The sequence below is a fragment of the Phodopus roborovskii genome, unplaced genomic scaffold, assembly GCF_943737965.1.
Source record: "Phodopus roborovskii unplaced genomic scaffold, PHOROB, whole genome shotgun sequence".
Taxonomy (NCBI): Eukaryota; Metazoa; Chordata; class Mammalia; order Rodentia; family Cricetidae; genus Phodopus; species Phodopus roborovskii.
In genome coordinates this window covers 37,267,517-37,289,267 of record NW_026126511.1, presented here as the reverse complement: position 1 = coordinate 37,289,267, position 21,751 = coordinate 37,267,517, and the positions used below count along the sequence as shown (strand labels likewise).

Sequence of the window (21,751 nt, the reverse complement as noted above, 5' to 3'; positions counted from 1 at the left end):
GGCAAAAACAGAAGTACTGATTAATAAGTAAGAGGTACCATAATGCCCCCTCCAGAAAAAAAGAGGCTGCAGGAAAGGCAATTCCTAATAAAGACATCCCTCTTAGAGGACTCATAGACAAACAATACATTTGGGAAGAGGGAAAGATAAAACACAGACATATCTATCTCAATATATGCACTAAACACGACTAAGAAGCAACACAACTAAGAGGCAAAAACTCCCAACTCCCACATAATGGAAACTCAAAGCCACCTAGACTGCTGAAATGTCTGAAAAATAATTCATCTACTATTTTTTTTTAAGAATTAATGGCTGCCATGTCCTGGAACTCAGCCTATGATCTATGAAGGACTAAAGAAAGTACATACACGTGAAAGGCTTGGATCAGGTGGTCTTAGCTCTCAGAAGAAGCCACAGCACCCTGGAAATGCAGTGTATGTTTGTTATATATAGCTAAGCAGGGATGTAGGGTTATTGCAATACAGATAAACAGGGTTATCATTCACAGATGAATAAGGAAACAGGCTTAACTAACCCCAGTAAGAACAGGCTCTGTAGGGAGTCTTCAGGCCATAAACATCCTGCAAGAGAAAGCTATAGTGCACATTTTCTGCACACACTGTCAACATTTGCCCTTGGACCCGATGGATGCTTTGCTATCCCTCTGAGCTTCACTCTGGGAAAGCTTTGCCACTCCCATTGGTCTGAGACATTTGGGCCTTTCACAGGACCATGCCCATGTCAAGCAATATACATTGACTCAGAACTTAATTCCCTACAAATGGCCATATCAATAATTTAAAAGAAAAAAAAATATCAGATAACAACCCAATGTAATATAATCAGGGTCTCAATAAGACAATCCTAAAAGTGAGTAAAACAGTAAATTGGAGTCAAAAGTTCAATATATGGAGGAAAATATAAGCCAGGATAGGGAAATACTGAAAAGAAACCAGAATAACATTCAGGAAATGAAAGAAACAATCACTTAAATAAAAACTACTGCATAAAGTGTCACCAGCAAACACTATGCAAAAGAATGAGTTTCAAGGATAGAGGAACAGTTAAGATAATAATGTACCTAGACATATAAGAAGGACACAGCTAATCAACCTGATTAATATTTCTAAGAGTTCTGGGAGATAATTCCAACCTTAGAAGAATTCATCAGATAGAAGGAGCTAATAGAAAAACAAAATAAATAGACAATCCAACGACAAAAAATTCCCAAATTATGGAGAAAGAAGTCCACATCCAAACACATTACGCACAGAAAGGGACAGTTTAGTTAACATCTAGGACTTAAGTAGTTGGGTTCTAATCATTTGATTTACAAAGAACACCTCATTATATTTATTTCTTCTTTAATTTTTACTCAACATATTTATTTAGTGCCTACCATCTACCTATTATTTTTAAATCTTTAAGATAGAATATTAACAATAATAACTAAATGAACAAATAAGTAAATGAAACTTTTTTGAGAATAAGGTTAAGGACAAAATTTGAGCAGCAAAAATTAATATGTAATTTATGTGGTATAGGGAATGAAAAGCTGAAACACTGGATCTTGCAAAGAATGAAGGTTTCACCAAGAAGTTCTCTTTGGAGAATCTCTTTGGTGAAAAACAGAAATACATGAAGGATCTAGTCATGCAAACACATTCTTTCTAGGAAAAGAGAGAACTGTAGATAGAGTTTTCCTGTCCTGACCACCTTCTCCCAAATAACTGGCAACTGCTTCCCAACTGACTCAGAGACTTAATATAAATTATAAATGCTTGGCCAATAGCTCAGGCTTGTTACCAGCTAACTCTTTCATTTAAATTAACTCATATTTCTCATCTATGCTCATGACATGTTACCTCATTTTCTACATGCTCTGCTTTCTTAGTGGCTGGCTGGAGTCTCCTCTAACCCTTCTCATCATTCTCCTAGTTTGGTTGTCCTATCTATACTTTCTGCCTGACTATTGGACAATCAGCTTTTTATTAAAACAATCTGAGTGACAAGTCTTCACAGTGTACAAAAATATTATTCTACAGAATTTCCCCCTTTTTGTCTAATTAAAAGGGAATGTTTTTAGTAAGATTATATACAACAAAAACTTATTAAATTAGAATTACAGTTATAATATCTAGTCCCTTTGTATTTGGCAAAATTAGAGGAAGTATTTTATTATCTATCTGATCTTTGTTAGTCTAAAGTTTCATACCCAATTTCATTTATCATAACTAAGGAAAACTTTAACTATGACTATCTAGTCTTCAATTCCATCAAAGACCTCCGAAGGGTGAAATGTTTGCTAATGACAGGGACATCTGGATGCCTAAACAGTCACCTAAGTTTTCTCTGTAACATTGGGGCATCCATCCCTGGACTACACATCTAGAATATCTGATAGACCTTTTTTTTGAGAAGCAAGGAATTTTGAAGGACTGACATATTTTGTCTTGGCAAAGTTTAGAAGTTGCTTTTTTGTGTCCTGCCCTTCCAGATTGGACAGTAGCCATCAGGAATGAGGCAAGGACAGCTCCTTTGCCCACATGGATAGCTTTTGTCATAAAGAAAACAAACTCCATATGGAGCTTCTTCGATGCCCATCATCCTCTCTAAAATAGATTGGTATTGCCAGGAGCAGATATGTCTCACTGTCATGAGTAGCCATGGGTTATTAAATATACTAAATGCCATATTCTGTAGGCCTTTGAAGTATTTAAAGACCATTTATCTATCTAAATATATCTGTGTATAATCTTGAAAATAACGACTATAAGTTTGACCATTATAAATTACTAACTACTAACCTCTATTTCTTAATTATACATTATATTTTTTAAAAGATTTATTTATTTATCATGCATATAGTGTTCTGTCTGCATGTATGCCCTCAGGCCAGAAGAGGGTATCAGATCTCATTAAAGATGGTTGTGAGCCACCATGTGGTTACTGGGAATTGAACTCATGACCTCTGGAAGAACAGCCAGTGCTCTTAACCTCTGAGCCACCTCTCCAGCCCATACATTATATATTTTCAATGAACTGTATAAGCAAAATACTTCAAACAAGGGTAGAAATGTAGGTACAATAGGTTATATCAAAAATAACTTCAAATTTGTGTCAATATACAAAAATCCAAATCAATGTAAAATATTTAAGACTAGTAGTTGCCTTTTTTGTGTAAAAGTGGATTCAATGATCTACTCTCTTATCCTATCATTTCTATACAATATTCCTCTTTTTTTCTTTAGAAAGAGATATTGGAATTTAACTTTTAGTTTTTTTTTCCCCTATGACCAATTAGAACTTGTAACCAACCCAACAAACATCCATAACTCATTTTGGGGGAATATGGGTATAGTTCTCTAGACTACGTCCTTTCTTTGGGGTGCTGACATCTTTGGAGAAACCTTGAGAAAATCAGGATAATGGTTAAATCTTAGCTGAAGTTTTTTGTGAGGTTGGATCTCTCAGTTAGCAGCTTTGAAGCTGTTTTGGATGTTGGATCACCTGGGCCATTTTTATTGGTGTCTTGTCCCCTTGCTCTGAAAAATATATAAACTTTTGAATGTAACTTACATATCTGGATTAATACAAGTACAGACTGTGCTTTCTACACAAGTTAGCCAAGATGACTTTTTGTTAGGTGTTTCAGCAGGTAAAATATACACCACATGTCTTGTAGTTATTTTTAGGTTTATTTCTTTATGTCTGTAGTCAGAATTTCAGGCTGTCTTCCTTAATCAAATCTGATTTTCTTTATGTTGGAATAAATCCACAGTCTCATGTCCCAAATAACACATCTTTCGTCTTAAATTTTGAAGTCAAGATATCTTTAAAATATATTGGTTGATTGAACCTAGCAGTTTTTGTAATTCAGGGTCTTTTAGTAGCCAAAAATAAATAAATAAATAAATAAATAAATAAATAAATAAATAAATACAATATAATAACATACAGGATTCAGACTGTGTGTTTACCATATTTATTTATGTGGCTTATACTTTTTATTACTCTATTTTTTAAAGGACTTTCTGTACCCTTTTTCTTTTCTCTCCTAAGCCTATGTGTATTTTTAAACACACTGAGACACTTCAGAGGGTTTTTAAAAAAAATCTATCTGAATTTTTTCTTCATGTCTGTAACCATTTCTGTCTGCATGAACGGAAACTCTAACCCTGCCAGGTGCTGTGCTGGCAAAGTTCTCAATCCCACAGGCAGCAGCTGGCAGAAGACTGTGGGAACCCACCACACTGCTTAGCTCATGGTGGTGGGTGGCCTGCTCCATCTCACAGGCAGCGGTTGGGAGAAGCGTCTGGGTACTGTTGTTGGCATGAGACCATGAAACTAGGATCCCATGTTCGTCTCTGTTTCTGTGTATTTAGAACCCTTTTTAAAGCTTTTTCAAGTCTTATGCGGATCTATGCCAGATGGTGGGTGCCATTCGTAGGTGGAGTTTTCCTGTCCTGGCAGCCATTTCCCAAATAATCACTCAGAAACTTAATATTAATTATAAATGCTTGACTGATAGCTCAGGCTTGTTACTAGGTAACTCTTACATTTAAATTAACCCATATGCCTCATCTATGCTTTGTCATGTGGCTCATGACATGGCTTATTACTTCATTTTCTATACTTCCTGCTTTTTGGGTGGCTGGCTGGTGTCTCCTCTCTGACTCTACCCTTCTTCCTTTTTTTTGTTTTTTTTTTTTTTCCTTTTTCATCATTCTCCTAATTTGGTTGCCCTACCTATGATTCCTGCCTGGATACTGGCCAATTAACTTCTTATTAAGCCAATCTGAGTGACAGATCTTCACAATGTACAAAAGAATCTTTTCACAGCAGACAACCAAGTGCAAAGGTATTAAGATTTGAGCATGCTGGGCTCAGACAGTAGATGTACAGTGTGTGGAACGGAGGCATTCCATTCTCTATAGTATCACCACATTCTTAGCTACTTAATGGTGTTCAAGTAGTAATATTAAGATAGCTATCAAAGTCCGAATGACACCTGGAGGGGCTTTAAGAAGCTCACAAGATGATCTTTCCTTCATGAAACCACCTCTAGGTCAAAACTGCTTTTTAGCCTATGAAACTTAACATTGTTAGTGTGTTAATGTCTGGTATCCCAAATTACTACAATAAAAGCCAACTTTCAAGGAGACAGTTAATTTATATGTGTCACTGATACTGCTTCTCCTCACCTGGAAAGCAACTTAGTCACATGCTCCCGAGTGTTCTTGGCCTGTAGGCAAACCAAACCTGGGGGCCATTTTCTTGGTCACTTATCCATGTGGGAGGGTCCAGCTCCCATTGTGGGCAGTGCTATCCTTGGGTGGATAATCCTGGCAGGTATAAGAAACCACGACGAGCAAGTCATGAGGAAAAACCTGTAAGTAGCTAAGCAGAGGGATCCACCATGGAAGAAATGAATTCCTCCGTAGTTCTTGCCTGAGCTCGTGCTCTGACCTCCCTACATGATGGACTGTAACTGGACCGAGAACAAAGCACACCCTTTTCTCCCAAGTTGCTTTTGGTCAGAGCGTTTTATCACAGCAACAGAAAGCAACGTACATTGTCATTACCCTGTCCTTTCTGCTAAGACATCCCTGCCAATGGGTTCCTTTTCTAGCTATAGTAGCATCTGCCGTGACTGTATCATTAGTTTCATAACTTAATTACTGAAGGGTAATTTTACATGTGGGCTCGTTTGAAACTCTGATAAAACATATTGACCATTTTCTGCTTGCTATACATCTAGGAACATGACTTTAATCATATTCAGGAACCATATTCTTAAAATATGTTTGTTAGGTTATTGATGAATAAACATACATAGTGCATACTGTGTTTACAAATCAGTTGTATTGGTTAGTTTTTATCATATTGACATAAACAAGAGCCACCTAGGAAGAGGATTCTCAATTGAAAAATTGCTTCCATCAATTTGGTCTACAGACATGTCTGTGGGAGCAGTTTCTTAATTGCTAACTTATGTATGATGGCGCAGACAACTTTCGGTGGTCCCATCCCTAGACAGGTAGGCCTAGGCTGTTGGGTAAATAAGCAAGGAAGTATTTCTCCAAGGTCTCTGCTTGAGTTCCTGTCCTGAAATTCCTCAGTGGTGGCTTGTAATCTATAAGCCCCAAAATTCTTTCCTCCACATCTTGCTTTGTTTATGGTGTTTTTCACAGAATCAGAAAGCACACTATACAGATATACACCTTTTAAAGAAATTCAATATATTGAAAAACTTCTTTAGGATATAGTTTCATTATTTAATATACTTGTTATAGTGAATATATTTGGTAAGTTAGGACACTGTCATCCTCATTATTTGGTGATTTCATGTAGAATGCTGTCTCATATATATATATATATATGTGTGTGTGTGTATAAATATATATATACATATATATATGTATATATATATTTAGGTTTCCATATTTCCATTCATGTTCCTTGATTTTAGATAACACTCTCCTCATCTGCCTCTCCTCTGCCCATTGATCCTCCCATTCCAACCCTCAACCCTCCCCCAGCATCCACAACTATTTATTCTATTACCCTTTCCTAACAAGATCTGTACTCCCACCCCATTTTCCCCTTACTCTATACCTAATCTCTTTAGTTCTACAAATTGCATTTTGGTTATTATTCACTTACTAATAGCTAATCCATATATAAGCACATATATGCTATATTTGTCTTTCTGGGTCTGGGATACCTCACTAAAGAGGATTTTTTTTAGTTCTATCTATTTACTGGCAATTTCATGATGTCATTTTCGAATATGTGAGTAATACTCCATTATGTAAATATACCACATTTTCTTTGTCTACTCTCCTGTTGAGGGACATTTAGATTGTTTCCAGTTTCTGGCTATTATGAATAGAGTGGCAATAACATGGTTGAACAAATGTCTCTGTGGTAGGATGAAGTATCCTTTGGGTATATGCCCAAGAGTGGTTCAGCTGAATCTTGGGATAAATTGATTCACATCTTACTGAGGAACTGACACACTGATTTCCTTAGTGGCTTTTTGCATTCCTATCAGCAATGGATGAATGTTCCCCTTACTTCACATCCTTGAAAGCATGAGCTGATGCTTGTTTTATTTTCTTAATCACTCAGACTGGTGTTTGATGAAACCTTAAAGTAGTTTTGATTTGAATTTCCCTGAAGCTAAGGATGTTGAACATTTCTTTAAGTGCATCTCAGTTATTTGAGTTTTCTCTATTGAAAATTCTGTTTAGATCTGTCTTTAAGAGTTTCTGTTGCTGTAAAGAGGCACCATGACCATGGCAACTCTTAAAAGAAACATTTAATGGACATGGTGGCTTACAGTTTCAGAAATTTAGTCCATTATCATCATGGCAGGAAGCCTGCTGGTGTGCAGGCAGATGTAGTAATAGCTGAGAGTCTTACATATTTCAGGCAACAGGAAGTCAACTGACACATTGGGCGGTGCCCTGAGCATAGGTAATCAAAGCCTGCCCCCACAGTGACTCACTGCCTCCAACAGGGCCATATGCACTCCAACAAAGCCACATCTCCTAATAGTTCCCCTCCCTATGAGATTATAGGGGCCAATTATAATCAAACTACCACAAAATCTGTATCCCATTTTTAATTAGGTTATTTGTTTTCTTGGCATATAGTCTTTTGAGTTCCTTCTATATTCTCAATATTATAGTCCTCTATCAGATGTGTAAAAGTATTTTCCCAATCTAATGACCCTAGTGATGGTAGCCTATGCTATGCAGAAGTGTCTTAGTTTCAGGAGTTCCATTTATTACTTGTTGATCTTACTGCCTGTACTGTGTTCTATTCAGAAAGTGATTTCCTATGTCAATTAGTTTTATGTTGAGGTCTTTGGTCCATTTAGACTTGAGTTTTGTTTAGGTGATCAGTATGGATCTATTTGGATTCTTCTACACGCAGTCACCTAGTTTGACCAGCACCATGTGCTGAAGATGTCTCCACCCCAACCCCCAGAGTCAGTTTCTGGCTTCTTTATGAAAAATCAGGTGCCCATTGGTGTGTGTGGCTTTATATTTGCATCTTCATTTCAATTCCATTGATGAACCTGTTTGTTTTTGTGCCAATACCATGATGTTTTTATTGTGATGGTACAGCTTGAAATTGGCAGTATTGATATTTCCACAGTTCTTTAATTATTCAGGATTGTTTTAGCTAGCCTGTTTTTTTTTTTTTTTTTTTTTTTTTTTTTTTTTTTTTTGTGTGTGTGTGTGTGTGTGTATGTGTGTGTGTGTGTTTCAGTTTTCTTTAATCTGCTGAGGCTTGCATTGTATCCAAGTATGTGGTCAATTTTGGAGGAAGTTCTATGAGGTGCTGAGAAGAAGGTATAACCTTCTGTGTTTGGGTTAAATGTTCTGTAAATATCTGTTATGTCGTTTGGTTAAACATTAATTAACTCCAGCATTTCTATGTTTATTTTTCTCTGGATTACCTGTCTATTGGTGAGAGTGTGGTACTGAAGTCTTCCACTAACAGTGTCAATATGTTATTTAAGTTATAGTAGTGTTTCTTTTATGAACTTTGGTGCTCTTGTATTTGGTTCATGGATATCAAAAATTGAAAGATCTTCTTAGTAGATTTTTCCTTTGATGAGAATGTAGTGTTCTTCCCTATCTCTTCTGGTTAGTCTGTGTTTGAAGTCAGATATTAAGATAGGCTTGCTCCTTAGGTCCACTGTTTGGAATATCTTTTTGTCCTTTGGTGATGTCTAACTGAAGCATGTATAAATAAGAATCTGGGAAAATGATAGGCTGATGGATGTTTGCTTGGGGAGAAATCACTTACACCAGAAACAGATGACTACCAGCAAGTTCTCTGTCTCTGACTAGGAAGAAAGAGTGAGCACTGGGATGCAGGGCCCCAGACCTAGTTCCCCTAGGTCACACCTGCACCTGTCCCCATGCCCTAGTGGGTGTGGTAAGCGCAACAGATATGGGTAGAGTGGGTATCTCACTACATCTAACCTTGTTTTTAAGGTATGTTTCTTGGATGTAGCTGATGGGTGGATCCTATTTTTACACCCATTATTTGTCTCTATCTTTATTGGGATAATCGAGACCATTGATATTGGGAGATTTAGTAAGTAGTGTTTATTGGTTCCTGCTATTTTGTTGTTGTTGGTGGTGATGGAGGTGGTGTGTTGACTTCCCCTCTTTTGATTTGCTGATTATGGTATTACTTATTACTTATTATGAGGTTATTATTATGACTTCTTTTGATTGGTGGTTTCCTTCTAGTGCCTTCTGTAGGGCTGGATTTGTAAATTGATTAAACTTTGTTTTGTCATAGAATGTCTTATTTTCTCCATCTATTGTGATTGAAAATTTTGCTTGGTGTAATAGTTTGGGCTGGCATCTGTGGTCTCGTAAAGTTTGTAGCACACCTTTATATGTTCTTCTGCCATTTTGAGTCCTTATTTAGAAGTCAGGTGTTATTCTCATAGGTTTTTTTTAAAACATATATTATTTGATCTTTTTCTCTTGTAGCTTTTAATATTCTTTGTTCTGTACATTTAGTGTTTTGATTATTATGAGCCAAGGGGACTTTCTTTCCTGGTCCAGTCCATCTGGTGTTCTGTATGCTTCCTGTACTTTACAGACCTTTTTTCTTTTGGTTGGGGAAATTTTCTTTCTATGATTTTGTTGGAAATATTTTCTGGGCCTTGCACCTGGGTTTGTCCTCCCTCCTCTATTCCCATTATTCATAGATTTGTTCTTTACATAGTGTCCCAGCTCTCCTGAATGTTATGTGCTAGAGTTTTTCAGATTTAACATTTCCCTTGACCAAGGTATCCATTTTTTCTATTTTATCATCAGTGCCTGAGACTATCTCTTTCTTCTCTTGTATTAATTCTGTGATTCTTTTATGGGTACCTACATTTTTAATTTCCAGATTTCTCTCAGTTTGGGTTTTTGATTAATTCTATTTCCACTCTCAGGTCTTGAATTGTTTTATTCATTTCCTTCCACTATTTGTTTGTGTTGTCACAGAATTTTTAAAGGGATTATTCATTTACTCTTTAAGGACCTCTTTTATCTTCATAAAGGCTCTTCTAACATCTTTATATTTTCTTTCAGCTATGCTGGAATGCTCAAAGACTGTTGTCATATGTTTGCTAGGCTCTAGTGGAGATATATAGTCCTGGCTATTATTGATTGTGTTTTTATGCTGGCATCTAAGCATGTGGGATTGGGAAGATTAACTCTAGGCACTGATATCTGGTCTTGCCTTTTTTAGGTGAGTGTTTTGCTCCTAGGTTTTTATTTCCTCTCTGGTTCTTAGAAGAGTATAGTGACTGTGTATTGTCTTATAGAAAGTTCTACTGGAGACCTGATAGGTATGTCCAGTTAAGTAAAATGTGTTCCTGAGTAGTGGGAACTGACATTTAAGAATGGGGATGGGTTAGGGAAGGGCTAGGGGTTCACAGGATGGAGGAAAACAGGGTGTTTCACCAAGATCTGCTTAGTCCCCTACGAATGGGGCAGAAAGTAAGGAGAGGCCACAGCAGATCTGCTATAGAGCTGGGGTAAGACTTGGGGTTAGACTTGGAGGAATGGGACAAGAGGTAAAGATCTTCAGTTAGCCTACTTGCTTCCCCGATCAGAGTGGCCTGTGGGATTCTGGGGAATTCTGATATAAAATTCTGCTGGAGTTGAGTCAGGGATAAAGCAATGAGTATGTGTATGGAGGGCATTAGGGGGGCTTTGTGTGATCCACTGGAGATAGGGGCAGGGGAGAGAAGGGGTTGCAGCACATTGGGCATGAAACTGGGCAATTGGACTTGGAGGAGCAAAGGGAAAAGTGTAGATCTGCAGTTGGCCTTGTCTGCTTCCCTGGCTGGAGTGGTCTGCCAGTTCCCAGGGAATGCCTGATGGAGTTGGGGTGTGGGATAAAGCAATGAGTAGGGGGAGGGAAGTTAGGCATGGAATTTCTGTGTGATTCCCTGGAGAAGGGATCAGGGGTGGAGGAAGGTAGCCACAGCTGGTTGGTCTGCTGCAGAGCTGCAGGTGAAACTGGGGTGTTGGATTTGGAGGAGCTGAAGGAGAGGTGACAATCTCCAGTTAGCCTACCTGCTTCCCTGGTCAGAGTCTATATTCATTTACTTTTAATCCTTATACAGGCATTTTTGTGTTCCTAGCATGCCAATAAGCCTGGTTTGCTAAGTAGAATACATCATCTGAATTTGCAAAATTAACAAGCATTGAATATATGTATATACATTATATATTTATATAACATTGCAGTTTATTTGAAGGGTAGTTGATGAGTTCTTTGTTTTTGTATCAGTATTTTGAAATGTTTATATTGTCATCAAGTTCTTCTGCTGTGATATTTCAACATGATTGCTTTCCTTGGTCATCCAATTTTATTTTGTGTGTTTAAAAATATGTTCTATGAATATGAAGTAATATATAGTATTCATCATATTATCAAAAGTATCTAGTTTGTAAGTACAAGAAAGAGCTCTGAGCACTAACAGAGGAGCTAAACAAGAGGTAGAAGCAAGGGGAGATTGAGCATGTGGCCCAACCTGGGTCCTGGGAGTAAAATGTGCGTGCGTGTGTGTGTGTGTGTGTGTGTAAATAATATATATATGTATATATAATAGGTACCTATTTTGGCCCTATTATTATATACTTGTACTACTTTATTTAAGATAAATATTGGGCTGAAGAGATAGCTCAGTGAGTAAGGCATTTTCTATCAAGCTTAAGTTAAGTTAGATCCCCAGAACCCACGGGGGAAGGTGAGAAGCAAATTCTACAAGTTGTCCTATGACTTCCACAAATATGCTCCATATCACTTACACACACACACACACACACACACACACACACATACACACACACACACCATTAAGTAAATATAAAAATAAATGTTTAGGTATGCAGTATTGTTTCAGATTCATAAGGATGGCTGTTAGCAAAAATGGCAAATAGTAATAAATACTTTGAGGGTGTAAAGAAATTGGAACCGTCACATATTACAAGTGGGAGTGTAAAATTCCCATTCTGGAAAATAGTTCTATAGAGGATGAAACATGAAGTTGCTACATCACCTAATAACTCTCTACCTAGGTTTATAGCCAAGAAAGGTGAAAACACATGTGCACACGAAGACTTATAGAGTATTCATGATAGAATGATCATAATATCTACAAATGGGAAACAACTCAAATGTTTATCAGCAGATGGATTTGATAAGCAAAACTGTGATATATCATACAATGGGATATTATTTGACAGTAAAAACGATGGAGTACTGATCTAGTCTACTTCATAGCTGATCCTCAAGCATATGCAAGATGAAGAAAGCCAGTTACAAAGAAAGCCTGTTGTATGATTCTATTTGTATGGAATGTCCAGATTGGCAAATGTATAAAAGGAAAATTAGATTAGTGGTTGCCTAGTGAACAGTAGGGTAGAGGAATGGAATTAAGTGCTAATGGCTACTTGTATTCTTAGGAAGTTAATGAAATTGTTTTAAAACAGACTGTGATTATGTTTATATGGGTCTGTGAACATGCTTAAATAGTCTTATTTAAATAGTGGATTATATGTGAATTGTTTAACTACCATGACTTATGTTGCTTGGGTATTGACCCATGTTGCTTGCATCCTGGAACCCTGACTAGGGGCAGCCACACATGTACAAATCAAGTTGGGGATCTGCTACTTCCAATGGAGGTTACCTACTATCACCGTAACTCAGAGTCTCAATATGTTTATTAGGCATGGGGAGAGGAGTTAGCTAGCCTTGGTAGAAGGTCTTTGTAGGTGAGCAGTCACAGGCTGTAGACATCCAGGAGGAGGAAGCAGCACTTACTAGTCTTTGAATACACTAGTCATTTGTTCACAATCAGTCAAACACTCTTTGGTACCTCTCTATAGCCCAGCCATATGGAGAAATTACTTCACTAATTTCCCATGGATCAGAGGCCTTGGAGTTCTTAACATGCTATACTAGCTCAACAGTACATATTCACTCAGAAGATCTTCACTTACTCAGAGTTTATTCTGCTTTTAACAAACAAGAGAGGGATGATTTGCATAGTCAGTACAAACAATATCTATTGCTGGGCTTGTCCCTGGAGAAGGCTGATTTTTCCCTCTCTTAGTAGTCATTAAATTGCCTATAGCTCTTCATTAGGAGCTTTATGAGCATAAGGCCTTCATTAGGCCTTATGAGATGTCTCCTATCATTATTGAAATGTCTGCTGGTCTTGTTTAGGGGAATGTATTGTGAAAAATTCATGGATGTGACTGTCATATAAAGAGGGCACTGTCTTGTAGCAGACATCTGGTCCTCAGGCTCTTAGAATCGTTTGCCCCTCTTTTTAACCATGTTCTCTGTACCTTGGGTGTAGTTGTTACTTAGATGTATCTCTTGGGGACAGATATCTATTTAGTTGTTCTCTACACTTTGACCAGCTGCATATTTCTAAAATATTCATTTTGCTGCAAAATGAAGCTTTGTTGATGGCTAAGAGCTACACTTAACTGTGGATAAGGATGTATATTCAGAATGCAGTTGGGAATTATATTGGTTCAGGAAACCAGCAACATCAGTACATTTTCCTCTAGGGCCCATGACCTTACCAGCTACAGGTAGCTGACTAGATTTATAGTGACAGTCATGAATTCTCCCCAAGCATTGAGTGAGCATTAAGTCTAATTAGATGGCTATTCATTACCCCTGAGATATAAGTGCTACTTGTGCACCATGGAATATGTCTTGCCATTCTGGTCATCATTGTGGCTCATGAGCTTTACAGCTAGTTAAAACTTTCAGTTTCCTTACTCCCTTGGCAGTTTTGGATGCTATGAAATCTAGGTCCCAGGGAGAAGGCTTCCAGATCAGTTTTGGCTTGTTTCCTCTAAGCCCTGTGTCTGAAGCATGTGGTGTCTTCAAAAATCAGGTCTTGCCTTCAGAATCTCACACAAAAAGTAGGAGAGAATCCTTGCCAACTATACATCTGATAAATGATTGCTAATCAGAATACACACACACACACACACAAAACAAACTTGAAATGCAGTCAAGAAAACAAACTATCCAATTAAAAATAGGCTATGGATCTGAACACAGAGTTTTCAAAAGAAGCCAGAAAATTTGCTAAGATGCATCTTTAAAAGTATTCATTATCCTTAGCAGTTAAGAAGATGCAAATTAAAAGTTCTTTGAGATTTCATTTTACCCTGCTAAGCATGGCTGACATCAAGTGAAGACCTCACAACAGTGCTGGTGAGGATGTGGGGAAAAGGGAAACCTCATTCATTGTTGGTGAGATTCCAAACTCGCATAGCCACTATGAAATCAGGGTGGCAAATCTCAAAAAGCTAAAGGTAGATCTACCATATGACCTAGCAATAACTCTTGGCATATCACTAAAGGACTCAACACCCTACTTTACAGATGCTTTCTCAGCCACATTCACTGCTGCTCTACTCACAATAAAACCTAGGAAATAGAAACAACCTAATATTCTTCTACTTATGAAAGGGTAATGACAGTGTAGTACATGTACTGAATTCTATTCAGCTTTTAGAAAATATGAAATTAAGGAAGTACTTATTCTTGATTTTATGAGCCTACAGTAATAAATTTTAGATTTTAAAAGAGAAAAAAAAAACAAGAAATTATGAAATTTGCAAATAAATGGATAAACCTTTTTTCCCTTCTTGTGTCCAGACACCACATCACTTGTAATTTCCACTGTTTCATTACCTGGCAGTGTGTCCTTGTCTGGCTCAGAGTAAATTTACTCAATTACTTAATAGCAAGAAAGTAAACTACATCTTCTCAACCTGTGGGCCATGACCATCAATGACCCTTTCACAGTGGTTGCCGAGGACCACCATAAAACACAGATATTTACATTACAATAGCAGTAGCCAAATCACAGCTATGAAGTAACAATAAAAATAATTTTATAATTTGGAGTCACCACAACAAGAGGAACTTTATTAAAGGCATTTGAAAGATTGAGAACACACACACATACACTATAGATATATATGTTTCAGTGATCCACTTGATACAGAAAACAACCATTTCTCTTAACTAATGTAGTGGTAGAAGAAAGACATTAGAACAATTAAATTTAACTGAGTGTAATAGAACAATGAATGACTCATGAATTGGTAAGTCCTCAGAGCCAGAGGAGGTTCAGAAAGCCACCTGTGGTGTGGGAAGGCAGCATTGCATTTCTGGACAGTAAATAGCAGTGAGATAGAGCAGCAGCTCCACTGGTTACAGCTCATAATGACTGTGGTCTCCTCAGCTCTGCTGAGAGTTACTGAAACATGGCTACAGTGATTTGCTGAGAGTCAGCTGTGCTACAAATACATACTTCTAAGATCTCAGTTTAGATTTCAGTTCATCAGATAGGACTCAATAAAGAGGCACCTTCAGGCCTCTTCAGGCACATTTATTTATCACTGGTAACTAACTGCCTTCACAAGTGAAGGGTGTTCCATCCTGGATGTTTGAGTTCAAATCCCAAACACCACTATCTGTGAGCTTTGAAATTGTGTTCAAATTACTCTGATTTTCAGTTTCTTCACACACACACACACACACACACACACACACACACACACACCCACACACACCCACACGATAATAATACCCTCAACATAAGCACTGGAAATATGTTAAATACTTAGATAATTCTTGTTTGTGTTGATTATTTCAATGAATGATTTCTAACTGAGTGCCTCCCTATAGAGGAGTTAGAGCATTTGTTATTAACTATTGGTTATGTATGCTCACAAACACTGTTGTAATGTTTTCTAACAGGTACAACATAAGAGATATGAGGCAATTCTTAAGCGTTTGCATTGTCAGGTGAACAAGATTCAGTTAAATAGGAGGAAATGGCAATGGAACATCCAACAGCTGGAAAAAACTGCATCTGAGTTAAAAAAGCGCCTTGGAGTGAAAGAAGCCTGTGAAATACAGAACAGACCACCAGCATTGTGTGAAAGAATCCTGTGAAGATCCTTTGGTCTCTTGTGAGCCAGAACCCAGTGGTAGAGGCCTGTCTCAATGGCTGATATTTCCTTTTCCTTTTTCCTCCTCCTCTTCCTTCTTTTTGTTTCAGTTGGGTATCTGTTGGTTAAAGTGGCCTCCCATCTGTAGTGCATAGCACTAGGTAGACAGTAGCAGTGCTTACTAGCACTTACTAGCAGTGCTTACTGCTAGCAAAAGAGTATCGCCATTCAAACGGTCATCTCCTAAATGCTTGCTTATAACAATGTTGAATTCACCACCCTGTAAAGTAAAAGTTTAGAAGAAACAACTGGATTTTCGATTGTTAACTTAAACTGCTGAGATATTTATAAAACAGCTATGTATTTCAAACTTTTTATTAGTGTTTTTACAACTGTCTTTGCAGTAGCCTATGAATATTAATATTCATGATAATAGCATTACATGTTTAATGCATCAACTATTTTATTAAAGTTTCCTCTTTTCTCCAGGAGGTAGCAATCATTTTCCTTTTTATTAAATAAAGTGTTTTAGAATGTTACAATACAAAAATTTATGTTTACTCTTCAGTCTATAAATTCTTTATTCCTATATTGTGACTAAAATAAAGTTATAGTATCGTATAAGGTAGGCATACAATAAAGCTCTTCAAAGAGACATTTTTCCACATTGAAAGGCAATTTTTTGGTCAATGGTAATAAATTGAATGTAAAAACACCTCTGAAGATAAAATTGCTCTCTTTCATGCTCTATTGATCACAGCTACAGAGAAGCAAAAATAAAATATTAATTATTAAAGATACAGCTTTAAAATATTCACTTGTAGGATTAAATAATTTCAAAGGATCAACATTGAGAAGATATTTTGAATTCCTTTCTCACCTTCCTATATATGCTTAACATTCAGTAAGTGTGTAGCTGATAGGAAACCTGATATTAATAATCTCATTATGCCTGCTGTTAATAGTGTTTGCATGGTTTAGCATGGCTTACTACAGTTAACACTTCACATGGTTGTTCCTGTAACATAATCAGCTTTGCTCCATGACTCAGACAGGCATGCTATTACAAACAGCAATGGTTAAACTTAGAGACTGTGGGAGCGCTCACTGTGCTCAGTTTGAGACAAGGTTCAACTAGATGCTGCATGTCTAGATATATATGTTAGCACAATATGCATGATAAACGTTCTAGTTTTCCAATCTCCTTTTAAGTTTATAAATGTGATCACTAACAGCTTGAGTTATTGTTTCAGGAAAACGCAGTGTGAAAGAACAGATAGGCAGACAGTGCTGCGGGACCCCTGAGTCAATGATGCCAGGTTGCAGAGTATGCTTTATTGAGGATTGTTGGAGGTTCTTTTCCCATTGCCCTGATAAAATATTATGACAAAAGCAACAGACAGGAGAAAAGGCTAATTTTACTTTATAGTTCCAGGTTACAGTTCATCATGGCAAGAAAGTCAGGGCACGAGGAGCTTAATGCCATTGATTGCATTACTTCCACAGCCAAAAGAACAATGGCTACTTGCATGGGAGTGCTCTGTTTACAGGATGCCCTGCCTAGGGAATGGGGTCACCCACAGTCGGTGGGTCTTCCCAACTTCAAATAATCACAATAACCCCCAAGTTGTGCTCAGAGGTTCATCTTTGAGGTGATTCTAACTTTTGTTAAGCTGACAGCCCTAACTATCACAAGGAATTACACCAGAAGCAAATCCCTATATGGGTCAGAGGGAAGAGGACTTAAAAGAGTGGCTTTCTTCTAACCCACAGTGCACCTGGTTTTATCTCAGGCTAACATCAGCATCAGCCATATTCCTGCTTCTGAAGGTGATATATCTAGTCTTATAGCTATGGGTATGTTTTGTTTATCTATACAGTGCTAGGAAACTATTCAGGGGAGTCTAGCCAGGGCTTCTTGGAGACAACTGTCGTGATTATTATTCAAGACCTGAGCTGAAGTCTAGCCAAACCAGAACCCTCCAGTTATGCATTTGAAACTTCATTTTTAAATGTAGAAAGCAAATAAATTAAAGCTACTTGAGATTAGGTGTCATACTTGAGAAAATAATGATCAGCCTATTTTTATAATGATGCATGCTCTTAGTTTCAATTTTATAATAGTTAAATTATGTGACAGATATTGTTCTTTTTTAATCATTAAAATTATTTCAGATAATGGAGGCTTTCATAGTAATCAAGGATAAAGAGAAACTGGTATAGTACCTCGAGCTTGTTTGTGGTCCCAGTACTAAGACAGGCTTGAGGCAGGAGTAGTATAGGAGGTATAGGCCATTCTGAGTCACATAGTGCACTTCAGGCCAGCCAGAGTTCCAGTGTTGGACTTAGTTTCAAATGAACAAACAGACTACAGAACCAATCCCGCTGGTTGATTTTTTTATTATTATTATTTTATCAAATTGACATAAACTAGGAACATCTGGAAAGAGGAAACCTCAGTTGAGAAAATACCTCCATCAGATTGCCCATAGGCAGGCCTGTGCATTATTTTCTTGATTAATAATTGGAGGGATAAGCCTACTGTGGGTGGTACCACCCCTGGTATGTAGTCCTGAGAGGTTTAAGAAAGCAGGCTGAGCAAGCCATGGAGAGCAAACCAGTAAGCAGTGTTCCCCTATAGCTTTTGCTTCACTTCCTGTCTCCAGGTTTCTGCCTTAACTTCCCTTTATGATGCAAGATGAAATAAACCCTCTTTTTTCCAAGTTGCTTTTGGTTATGTTGTTTATTACAGCATCAAGAAGTGAGCTAGAACCCCAACCAAACTAAAATTTGAAATGTAGTAAAACTAATATTCAAAATAGTAATAGAGAATTGTATTATTTTTATTTCCATATAACATATATATAACTAGTTAGTGTTCTACATTAGGCTATTCTCTGTTACTATAACAAAATGCCTGAATCTGGGTATGTCTAAAGGAAAGAAATTAATTTAGGTCACAATATTGGTAGCTGATAGTTCAAACAGCACAGCTCCTGCTCTGACCATGGATTCCTTACAGTATCCCCTCATGGTTGGTGGCATCATGGTGGGGACACATATAGAACTATAGAATATATTGTCACATAACAAGTCAAGGAGCTGCTGGGGACTAATTGGGGTCCTAGGAGGATTATTGACCACTTCTGAGGGTGTATCCCTAAAAGGTAAGGGCCTACCACTAGGCCTTGTCCACCTCAACATCATCACCTCAGTGAGGACCAAGCTCGACACATGAGCTTGGGGGGAACACATTCAAGTCCTAGACAAACTGTGACAATGTCTGTCTATCTCATCAAGACTTCGGTTTCAAACTCTTGGGGTAAACACTCATTTTATAATTATTTTATTCTTTTTAGAAGTGTTCTAAGCTCCTGGGGAACCTAAGTTGTTCTGTAAGCAGGGGTGGGGATCCTGGGTCAAGTGCCATTGTGTGACCTCCCTGGCCTCTGCAGAACTGGTCCCAAATACCATCTTCTGGTTGTGCTACGCCTGCCGTAGCCTGCTGTACTCATGGTCAAGGTAAATGGTCTATTTTTGACCATTTCTCTTCTAGTTACTCGACTAGTTGTGGATTTTCCAAAGCACTATGTGTATGCCCAATCACAGAGCCTCTTCTCCTTTATTCAGGTCTGTCACTGGGAGTGCTTGCCAACTTTTATCTGACTGTAGATTGTTATTCTACCCATGTAGTCTTCTACTTCTGCTATAAATGGACTATTTTGTAGTTCTCTTTGCTTTCAGTGACTCAGCAAATTTTCTGTCTCTCAAAAGCTACAATCTTCTACAGCTATATCTACAGCTAGATAAAAATCCTAGTATGAAGCTCAGAAGTAGCACTGGAGCTCTTTGTTCTCAGCAGCATTTGCCCTGAGCCTGCTAGGTGCTACTACCTAAATGATCAGAACCAGGAAATAAATGCAAGGAAATAGTGGGAAGAAAAACCCTACCATTACTACCTAACAAATTAACTTGCAATATACACACTCCATGGAAGAATTAAAGTTGACCAAGTGAAGACATTGGCATTTTCTTGAAAGCCCTATTTTAATAACAATGGAGGTTCCGAATTGTGTATATTAAAGCCAGTCATAACAGCCATTAAGATGCTTTCATAGCCAATATAAATGACTTGTACATGCTATCTTTAGACCAGATCTCTTCCAGGCAGTTGGCTAGTGGGTCAATGTTCTGAAACACTGTGTATGTGAAACAATACTAAGCAACAGCAATGTTCTGAGTAAAATTGCTATGCCTGGTTTGGCAAATGGCACACATTATTTCTTTTAGTTCTCAAGAAGAGGTTTAAGGTGGATATTATTATCTCTGATTTATAGGTGGGCAAACACAGGCTTAGACAAGACTTCCCTAAGATATCATTGCACTACTCAGCAGGGACAAAGTTGAAGCTCAAAGGCCTAGTGTATCTTCATGGTACCACAAGGAAATGATTCTAAAAGTAAACCTCAACCTAATAAGCAACAATATTTTTGTCTCTATCATTTTGATAGACTATAGGCATAAAATAAATCTGACCAAAGAAAGGAAATTTATAGTTAAAACTGAGCAACACTGAAAATCACAAATAACACTACATGAAGGTCAGCATCTGAAAACCATTTTGGTTAAGGAAAATGAAATTGCCTTTATAGACATTGCATTGAAACCTTTTAAAGTTCACATAGGAGATGCCACTGAAACCTCTATCACCTTAAACCAAACACAGAATTCACTGCCCACCCATAAAAGCGGTGAAAGGCCCATGCTAATACACTCTGGGACCGCTCTGGCAGTCTATATTTCAGGAGGGTGTGTAATTTGATTAACTAGCTGCTTGTTTTTCAGTTGCTCACTCAGTATTGTGAATATTTTATTTTTCATCAACCAAGCTAATGATTACCAAAGCTAATGATCAGAAACTAAATGTTACATGCCTGCCACCAATAACCCATGTTATTTTAATATATAATGCATTTCTAACTGCATCATTTTTGTCCTTTGCTGTCAGTTGGGCAATATCAAATAAAATCACATTTCTTATATTATATTAATTACAGTATAATACTTTCTCTTAATGTTACTGAACTACAACCAAAACCAAGAAAAATAAAAGTTGGAACAAATACTCATAGAAGAATAGATCCATGCGACACACAGCTAAGAGCAAGGTGTTACATATTGCTCCTTCTTTTCTGCAATGTTACCTGTAAGTGGTAGCTATGAGCTCTAGCTCTTTAGAAAAAGAAAAATAGCATATGATTTGGTAATGACAGGGTTGCTGTTTTATATAATCTAGGAAAGACAGGCACGAAGTAATGAGAGAGACTTCAACCTTTTAATTAATGAGATGATGCTGTTCAAAAGCAAACTCAGAGTTTGTGTGATAAATACCTTTTAAAAGGTTTCTTACCTAGGACCCTCTGGCATAAAAATCATGTCAAAATTTGAATAAAACACTTAAATTACAGACATTTGCCAGCACTGCTCATTCACACAGTGCAAGGTAGTTTAGAGGCAGTGATAACATGTTGTCAATCCGATATAAATGTCGAAGTACATTTTCCAAAGTAAATAAAACATTCCATCTGCCTCATCTGCTATTTCCCATTCTTTCAGAATTAGTTTACAAAGGGTTGACACATATGATCGTTGAAGAGGAGCTTTCCCAAGGTGTTTTCATTATAGTTGCTCCTTGAATCTGTGGTCCTTTG

General features: G+C 37.4%; 1 protein-coding gene across 1 annotated transcript in view; it reads left to right on the top strand.

Moving 5' to 3' along the window:
- Positions 1-16,130, top strand: part of Ccdc122 (coiled-coil domain containing 122) — a 39,856-nt gene extending 23,726 nt beyond the window's left edge. The window contains exon 4 of the mRNA XM_051195774.1: positions 15,847-16,130. Within this exon, the coding sequence (XP_051051731.1) occupies positions 15,847-16,044 (198 nt within the window). The 3' untranslated portion in view covers positions 16,045-16,130. The remainder of the gene's footprint in view (positions 1-15,846) is intronic.
- Positions 16,131-21,751: the final 5,621 nt, after the last annotated feature.